The sequence below is a fragment of the Paroedura picta genome, chromosome 14, assembly GCF_049243985.1.
Source record: "Paroedura picta isolate Pp20150507F chromosome 14, Ppicta_v3.0, whole genome shotgun sequence".
In the NCBI taxonomy this organism is placed as follows: Eukaryota; Metazoa; Chordata; class Lepidosauria; order Squamata; family Gekkonidae; genus Paroedura; species Paroedura picta.
This window is the reverse complement of record NC_135382.1, coordinates 29,993,165-30,002,267: the sequence shown is the minus strand read 5'-3', so window position 1 is coordinate 30,002,267 and position 9,103 is coordinate 29,993,165. Positions and strand designations below refer to the sequence as shown.

The following is a 9,103-nucleotide window of genomic DNA, read 5'->3' as shown; positions in this document are numbered from 1 at the left end:
GGAAATGCTTGCCGCTACCATGTGACTGCCACGGAGGGCCTGAGGCCTAGGCCAAACGGCCCTCTTGAGCCCCTTCTCTGATTGGTCCTCCTGGTGCCACTTGACTCTGGGGGGGGGGGGAGTGCATGGAACTGTTTTTTTAGGATTTTGCTTTTTATTGACATTCCAGCCACTGTCTCCAAAATGTGCTTGAACTGAAATAATCTCTTGGGAGTGTAAATAATTGCACTCCCAAATGTGTGCGTGAGAGAGGCAGGGGAGTTGTTGCTTGACTTCGTATGATGTATTGATTCTAGAGCAGGTGATCTTAAGCAGTGTAACTGTTTCGAGCATCCATGAAAATCACTTGGTATTTAGTGAGATGCGGTTTGACAGGGTGAAGCAGGCAGGAAACAAGATCTTGAAGACATCCCAACATGGCTTCTCTGTCACCACTCCATTAAATTTCTGCTGTTGTGTAAAGGCCGCTTGTGGCTCACTCTCTTGAGCAGAGATTCTCAGATTAAATCGAGCCGTTTTTAAACTGTTTGTGCTTAATTTATACTCACTGGAGAAATCTACGATTTCCAAGTTACCGCACATCATTACTCCCATTTTAGTAGCAGGGGCTAAGTTTACGAGAGACTGCCAGAAAGTAATCTGCAGGAGGAAGTGTTTGTATGGCTTGATCTGAAAACACCCCCCACCCTCAGCTGGAATACGGGATGGATAAAACTCAGCTATGTATCAGAGGACCTTTATAATTAGTTTAATAGCCTGTTGCTTTGTGTCTTAATTTTTCGGTAGCTCAGAAGAGCTGTGGTGTTGCCCTGATTTTTCATTGGGTTTAAAGGGCTGCAGCAGTTATTCAGCATACGGCTTCACAGCAAAATAAACATCTGTGCAGCTTTGCAACAGCATATTTCCCCCAGTGGTTGCATAGGGAAATTCACCTAGGACTTGAGAGGGTCCCTTTAAAGGAAAAAGTGATCTATGCATATAGTTCCAATGGCTTCAAGAAATCCACATGGCGTATTTTAATCATTCCTAGAATATTGCCTGTTTTCAAGTGACTGCATTATCTTGTTTGTGTCAGACCAAAATTGCTCAACTTAGTCATAGCGACAGTAGCCCAGTCGCCAGAGGTCATTCACTGCACATGTTGGTCTTTGTGTGTTTTCTTATTGTGCGACTAGGTTCTGAGAGTGAGTCCACAAATGCATGTCCCCAATGGTACAGTTTTCCATTGGAAAACCACTGATGCTGGGGCATGGTTTTAGCTGAGTGCTCCCGTTTTGCATCCAAACATGCATTCATCTGGTTGTGTCACTTTTGTGTCACTTTTGATATCCATAGATTACCAACTCCCCCCCCCCTCTCCCAAAAAGCCTGCTTCCCTACTTGCTCTCCCTTGCTAGCATGGTATAGTGGTTAAGAGCAGACTTCTAATCTGGCAATCCGGGTTTGATTCCTCAATCCTCTGCATGCAGCCAGCTGGGTGACCTCAGGCTCATCACAGCCCTGATTGTGTTCTCACAGAGCAGTCTCTCTCAGAGCTCTCAGCCTCAGCTACCTCACAAGGTGGCTGTTGCAGGGGGAAGAAGGTGATTGTAAGCGACTTTGAAACTCCTCCAGGCAGTGAATACCCAGCTCTTCTACTACTTGGGAACAGTAGGCATAAATGGTACAAAAGGATTTTTTCAGATAACACACGTGGGTGGAAAAGCCAAGAAAAACAATGGGACTCAGGCTGGTGTTTTCCTAAGTTTTAACGGTGTTTTAGTCTTATTTTGACATTAGCAATTGTTAGCAATAGCCAGCTTCAGTGTTGTGCTTTACACAATCCTTATGAAAATCCTTCCCCCCTCCTGTTTTGCAGATGCCTGAGATATGCTTGCCCTTTGCCACCTTCCTTCTCTAAGTGGTGCATTTGTTAGGCCCCAGCAGCTTCCAGCCTCTAATCCAGGTATTTTCGCTTCCTCAAACCATTGCTGCTTGCTGCTGTTCCATCACCAAGCGTTACCTTTAAAATATTGAGGGAGGGGGGAGAGAACGACTGGCAGCCCAGTCCATTTGGAATAAATGCAAGAAAACCTGTTTCTTTTGCAAACTTTATTCTGGAAAACTTTTTTTGGGGTGGCAAACTGATACAGAAATATTTCAGAAATTTCTTTTCCCGCAAGGGTTCTCACTTGCGTTTTACACAAAGGCTGGAGCCCTGTGGAGCTTATAAATACGGCTGCCAATTGAAGTTTCATTCCATATGCCTGGGAGCCATAGGGCAGGGGTTGAAAGCTTTGAACTTGCAGGCTCTTAACAGATTTTAATAGGACTTTGCAGGCTCAGTATGTGTGCAGAGAACCAATCAAAATGGATTGTAAGTGTGCTGTGATAAAGTGGTATGCCTGAAAAAGAAGTCGGGAGAGTATGGCTGCAGTTGAGAAGTGTTCAAAAGTGTTATTTGTATCCAACCTCAGAAAGACTCAAGTTCTCTGCTGCCCTCAGGAAATAAAATTCCAAGAGGTTCAGCGAAAGTCCTCTCAAGACCCCTGAAGTACCCTTATGTTACATAAACCTTTGGTTGGATATAGACCACTGTCTGATTATTTTTTTATACACTAAATTTACCAGAATGTCCTTTCTGTAATCTTCACATGGGGCACTTCCATCAAAGGCTCAGGAGGGAAGAAACTCTTTTTATGTCACCATTCAGAATCAACATACTAATAATATTTAAAGAATGTAAAAATTATAGGCAGCAGAGGACCCTGTGGCTATGCAGTTCTGTTCCATACCATACAAGTCACATTTTCTTAAGTATTTCATAGAAGAACAGTGACTTGGTATGTTTGTGTGAAGTGATGACCAAAAGAGAAGAGCAAGCAAAAACAAATTGACATCCTTGTCCTAACCTCAGATTTGAAAGATGACTAAAGTGTTTGCTTAACTTAGGGCAGGGGTGGCCAAGCTGCGGCTCTCCAGATATTAATGGACTACAATCCCCATAAGCCCCTGCCACTGTGGCCAACTGGCAGGGATTCATGGGAATTGTAGTCCAAGAACATCTGGAAAGACAGTTTGGCCACCCCTGACTTGGGCCAAAAAATTCCAAGAAACTAGGCAAACTAGGCTCAGAACTCCCCTTAGCTGGGATATTCTGTGGGAACTGATACCATGCTGACCCCCAAACTGAACCAAGGTGGGCTTTCCCATGCCCTCTAGTTTCTGTAGCTCTCCAAACTTCTTCCAGTCTTCTGTCAGGACCCCATCTTGTAACCAACATGGCGCTAAAGGTGGGAAGCGAGCTGAAGTAACTGCAGAATGAATGGGAGATTGGAAGCTGAAAGAGCCGCTCACATTCCCCTTTCTAGTGGCCACTCTGAGGTTGGCACAAGACACGGGTTGGGGAAGGAATGACAGCTGTGTGCAGCCCTTTGGCACATCTCCGCCATACCCGCTTCTGTTGGCTAGTGAAGGTTCCGAAGGACTTCGTCAGGAGGCGTATTAAATCTACTGCTTAGTCTTTGCTTATGACGACATAACCTTCCGGGCTGGTTTCGTTCACTTTTACCACGCAAGTCGGAAAGCAGACTTCCTCTGTGAAGGACGCCTGCAGAGATCGTCCTTCAAGGTCACCCCTGCCCTGCAGATCCGGAATGCTATGAGGGAACTGAAACTCACTACTGCTGGGAAGGATGCCACAGTTTGGACCGGGTGGCTCCCCCATGTACCTGTAGCGCTCAGGCACTCTGTGTGACCTGGAAGCACCCACAAAAAGTCCATCAGACATCGAACCAGTGGTGGGATAAGCAATCTCGCTGGTGTTAGGAAACTGATCCGATGAGTAGAGATCAGTGGTGAAATCCCCTCTATCCCCTCTAGGTGTATCTGCGAATTTCACTCTTGAGGGTCCAAATTCCTGAGGGCTCACGGATTCTGCTTCTGCGGTTTCTTCTATCGGATAAATGAGTTCTCCCTCACCGTGTTCCTCGGCCTTTAGTGGACGAGAGGTATGAGACTCCTCTTTTCTGGATAAACTCATCACCATCCGCAATTTATTGCCGTGCTGTGCGACACTCTCTCCTTTCAATTCTTTGGGCTGGTCCGTTGGACATGGCCCGCAAACAGACAGGCACTTCATGGCATCTCTGATATTGGATTCAATTGCCTCTTGGGAGGATTCCTGGGCCTGGTAGTCACAAGGGGCTTCCCTGCCTTCTAAGGCAGCGTCATTCAGAATGGCCAAGGCCTGTGGGCCACTGGCATTGGGAGACAGAGCAGTTTGCGAGCGTGCTGTGTTTGGTGGTGGCCCCAGGGTGGTCCCCGTGGGTCCAGTGGCCCAGCTCTTATCCTCTAATGCTTTCAGGGGGAGGCTGGCACGCTGGAGAGGTTTTTGCCCGATTGCAATGTCGCTGTATTCCGTCAAGAAGTCCTCACTGTCTGAGCTTCTGACGCAAGACGGTGTTGAGGCACCTCTTCGGCTCTGACTTGAGCTTTGCTTGCTGCTGAATTCAGAAGGAGCTTCTGGTGCCTTGACTGCAGTGGCTGTGAGACTCAAGTCCCCTCTGAGCTCAGTGTTTTTAGTTTTCTCAAAAGCCAATTGGTCGTTTGTCAAGTGTACCTGCGGAGAACAGATGTACCTTGGCCTCTTATTCCCTCCTCTGTTCGACATGGGCTCCTTCCCATGAGAGGGCTGATGCTTTCCACCCCCCTCTCCTTCTGGATGCCAGTGCTTCTGGGCTCTCTTCTGTAAGACGTCCCTCAGGTCGCTGTCCCGTACCTCCTTTGTGGCTTCCAGGAGGTCTTCGCATTCGATTCTTGCAAGAAATATTTCAAACGCAGCCTGTTCGGCTTCTTCCTCTTTCAGCTTCCTGACGAGGGAAAATTCCGTTGCTGTCGTTGCGACGTAGCCTAATTTCTCTAGCAGTTCTTCCACGATGCATGCCGGTAGAACGGACTGCACACAGTAGACAAAGTTTCCTGTAAAAGTCTGGGGAAAGGGAAAGAGGGGGGGGGGGAGAGAAGGGAAGCATCATCAGGAAACGGCAGGATGGGAAAAGCCCAGGACACCCTTTTGCAGCCTCAGAGAGAAGCTGCTATCTTGAACTGTTCCTGGTGCGCTTTTACGTTAAAAGGTAAAGGTATCCCCTGTGCAAGACCAGGCCATGTCTGACCCTTGGGGTGACGCCCTGTAGCGTTTTCATGGCAGACTCAATACAGGGTGGTTTGCCAGTGCCTTCCCCAGTCATTACCGTTTACCCCCCAGCAAGCAAGCTGGGTACTCATTTTACCGACCTTGGAAGGATGGAAGGCTGAGTCAACCTTGAGCCGGCTGCTTGGATTGAACTCCCAGCCTCATGGGCAGACAGCTTCAGACAGCATTTCTGCTGCCTTACCACCCTGCGCCACAAGAGGCTCTATAAAACAGGCTTTTATGTTGCAAGTTTATCAATTTTAATATACTTGGACGTTATCCTTTTTTGTAAGCCAGGAATCCAAGCAATCAAGGGCAATCATTGTCGCTAAGTGGTCTGTAGTCCAGTTGCTAAATTCACCTATTTTGGAGTTAATTGGATATCCCCCCCCCCAAGTTAGGGTGAATCTACGGCACAAGAATCTTTGCAACATTTTGAGAAGCCACACAAACGGGGCATAAGCAGAACACCAGAGTGCTGTACAAGCCTCTGAACAGGATACAAATACGGGGCAGCCTAGGAAATGGTTGAAGAAATGGAGCAATCCATTCTTCCCCGGTTCTGTCTCTCAAATGGGGAAAATTGCCCTTGACTTCTAACTTGTCCTGTGATTTGTCTAAGTGTGTCTTTTTACGTCCTGTGGAATGTGATGCAGACTCATCTCTGAAGCAGACGCGGGTCCGGTCGGTGCCTAGTTGGGAGTCTTCCTGGGACCCCCATATTTGCTGCCTCAAGTTTAACCAAGGGAAGGACTACTGGAGATAAATATAGCTAAATAAATGAGGGTGTAACAAGTCTCCAGAGAGTAACCACATGACAACAAGGTCTAGTAATTCAGCCTTCAGGCAGTGCTCCTCAATATAAAGTCACACCCATCTACCTGTTTTCCATGAAGATAGATTCAGTTTGAGTCCAGTGGCACCTCTATGAGCAACAAGGTTTAATCCTGGGGATAGGCTTTGAGATGCATGCACAGTGATGAACCTGAGGAAGTGTGCATGCACACAAAAGGTTATTCCCAGGTGTGTTGATCCTGAACTCAAACTTCGTTCCATTTGCCTGCTGTAATTGTTCAAAGAGCCTTGTTTTATAAATGCAAATAGGAAAAATCACGGGGACTATAATTTTAAGAAATGACAAGACAGAAACTGGCTGTGCCCTAGATCTTCCAGGCAGGATTTACCTTCTAAATGTTAATTTGGCAACCTGTTTAGGCAGCCCAGGGCCAAGGCTGTTCTAGTAAATTGAAAAACATTTCCATACGTTGCTCTCTTTTGCACCCATTTCCTGCCAACACAAAGTGGCAAGCACAGGGAAGGAGCGGAATACATGCTTTGGATGGAGAAGGCCCTACGTTCAATCCTGTTTACCAGCAGTTGGGGCTCGGAGAGACCACCAAGGACCACTGTGGTTCAAAATGGACAGCCCAGCTTCCTAGGTAGGAGACCACAGAAGTTTCCAGAAAGTCAGGAGAGCAGAGCTGTCCCAAGTTCTCCTTGGAGAAAAATACATAGTGCCATTCTGAATTGTTTTAGTGCTAGTGAAGTGATGGACTAGTCTAGGGGTGGCCTCACTGTGGCTCTCCAGTTGATGGAGAGTTGATGGAGAGCCAGCAGGAGCTCATGGTAATTGTAGTTGATGGACAGCTGGACAGAGTTGATGGAGAGCCAGCAGGAGCTCATGGTAATTGTAGTTGATGGACAGCTGGAGAGCCAGTTTGGCTGCCCTAGACTAGGATCTGACAGGCTAGGCTTCAAATCTCCACTCCACCACAAAGTTGACTAGGTCACCAGGGGCTGATCTCTTGCCCAGCCTACTTTACAGGGTGGTTGTGATGAGAATAGGGAGGAGTAGATTGCAGCCCAAGTCCCACTGGAATTTGCTTCCAAGTAAACATGCTTTGGCTAAACTTTCACTTAAATGCATTACCATGTGTCAGCATTCACACAGCATCCTTTTCTTTAAATGCATTTTTTAAAAAAGCTTTTAGTGCACTGTGTTCATGTTTCTAACTTCGGCCTGCAGGCTGTTATTTGCCTTTCGGGAGGTGCAAAGTGTAAAAGGGCGGGGGGGGGTGCTGGTGTTGGAGAGATTGCCCTGATGCCCTGCGACCTGGTTTCGATTCTCCCTAGAAGCTTGCTGGACGACCTTGGGCGGAGCGCGCTGCTGGAAGAACCTCCCGGCCCAAGGCGAGGTGGTGAGGAAGTAAAGCGGAGTATAAATGCCCAAATCAATCCACCCGTCGGGCTACACGGAAGACCCTCTGCCCTTACCTTCAGGGACTTGATTTCTTTCCTCCAAGGGGAGAGGAAGAGGTTCACGCAAAGCAGCTCCAGGAACTCGAAGGCGCGGATGAGCCGTCGGAAGACGAGCCCGCCCGGTTGCCGCTGCGCCGCCAGGCACCTCTCGGCGATGCCGTACACGTTGAACTGGCGGAAGCCCTCCGACGGGCGCGAGGCGGACTCCAGGCAGCGCCGGGCGGGCGCCTTGACGGCCGCTTCGTTGCAGCTGCAAACTTTCCCCTCCGTCCAGTTGGCCCGGTAGAAGGCCAAGTAGTCCAGGAAGACCACCCGCAGCGCCGCCCGAGGGGGCCTCCTCATCCCGCCCCCCAACCCTTGAATGCAAAAAGAAATACTCGCCCCGCACTTGCGGGACTCCGCGGCGCGAGGAAGTCGCCGTCCACCGGGCTTCGCCTATTGGCTGGGAGAGCCCGCCCCTCCTGCCGCGGAGGCTCTCATTGGCCAGGTCGTCGCTCGGCCGCCTTGGCCATGGCCGCCTTGGCCGTCACTCAAAGCTCAAGGGCTCGGTTCCTCTTTGATCCAGGAAGTGGGGAGCAGCGCCTTAGAACGAAAGAGAAAGCGGGCGGGGTGCCGTTGCCAATTCCCAGGTGCGGCCTGGAGATAGCCTGGTGTGGCACTTTATTCGCCATCCCCGTGGAAAAAAGCTTCTTAGCTTTTCAATAAAACTGAAGACTCAGGGGAACCAAGAGCTTGTGTTGGGTCTAAACATCAACATGAATAAAGTTCACGCAGAGAAGCTTGTGTAAAATGTCTTCTTTTAGTCTGAAAAACTTTTGGGAAAGGACAGAGTTTCCGGCGTGGCTTTCTTGTTTCGAATTCTTCAGACAAGATGTAATAATATTGGAGCCTTTACCAATATACAGAATCACAGGAGTCTTACTTGCTGCAGCATGCGCCTGTGCTCCAGTAGTAGGGAAAAGTTAAAGGAAACTATTTTAATAATAAATTTAAAAAACTCAATAAAATTATTTCATAAAATGACACGCCTCCCTCATAGCCAATGATAGGCCTGGAGGGGTGTGGCCCTGGGTGGGCGTGTCCAGAGCTCTGCTTCCCAACCATATTCTGCATGATTGCGCCACTTCTGGGGTTTCTTGAAGCCTGAAGAATGTTTCAGGGGTTTCTCAATGATAAAAAAGTTGAGAAACGCTGGGCTAGAGCAGGGGAAGTCAACCTGTGGCCCTCCAGATGTCCATGGACTACAATTCCCATGAGCCCCTGCCAGCATTTGCTGTCCATGGACATCTGGAGGACCACAGGTTGACTACCCCTGGGCTAGAGGGTTGGATCTAGCAATTAAAACAACAACAACAAATTCCTCACTACAGCCCAGAGCACACCCATCCAGGGTTGCCAACTCTGGGTTAGAAAATGCCTGGAGGTTTTAGAGTTGGAGTCTAGGGAAGGTGGGGCCTCAATGATTTATAATGCTATGGAGTCCATTCTCCAAAGCAGCCATTCTCTCTAGGGGAACTGATATCTGTCATCTGAATATTGTAATGCCGTGTGAGACCTCCAGGCAGTACCTGGAGACAACCTTACCTGTGTGATCCTCAGCATGGACTCTTTTTGTGGGGAACCCTATCTGCTCTTTTCCAACTTAGGTTTCATCCAAACTTAGATACGGGT

At 48.4% G+C, this 9,103-nt stretch overlaps 1 protein-coding gene across 1 annotated transcript; it reads right to left on the bottom strand.

The window, feature by feature from the left end:
* Positions 1-2,076: 2,076 nt before the first annotated feature.
* LOC143823535 (uncharacterized) lies at positions 2,077-7,882 on the bottom strand. The gene is made up of 2 exons (XM_077309947.1): positions 7,448-7,882; positions 2,077-4,969 (listed from the first exon to the last, which is right to left on the bottom strand). The coding sequence occupies exons 1-2, from the start codon at positions 7,772-7,774 to the stop codon at positions 3,497-3,499; spliced, it is 1,800 nt and encodes a 599-aa protein (XP_077166062.1). The 5' UTR covers positions 7,775-7,882; the 3' UTR covers positions 2,077-3,496.
* Between the last annotated feature and the right edge of the window lie 1,221 nt (positions 7,883-9,103).

What these genes read in the sequence shown, in the direction of transcription:
- LOC143823535 (XM_077309947.1), bottom strand. Translation starts at nt 7,774, where the DNA reads ATGAGGAGGCCCCCTCGGGCGGCGCTGCGGGTGGTCTTCCTGGACTAC. An exon ending in AAGAAATCAAGTCCCTGAAG is followed by an intron (nt 4,970 to 7,447) that starts GTAAGGGCAGAG and finishes CCCTTTCCCCAG; the next exon opens with ACTTTTACAGGAAACTTTGT.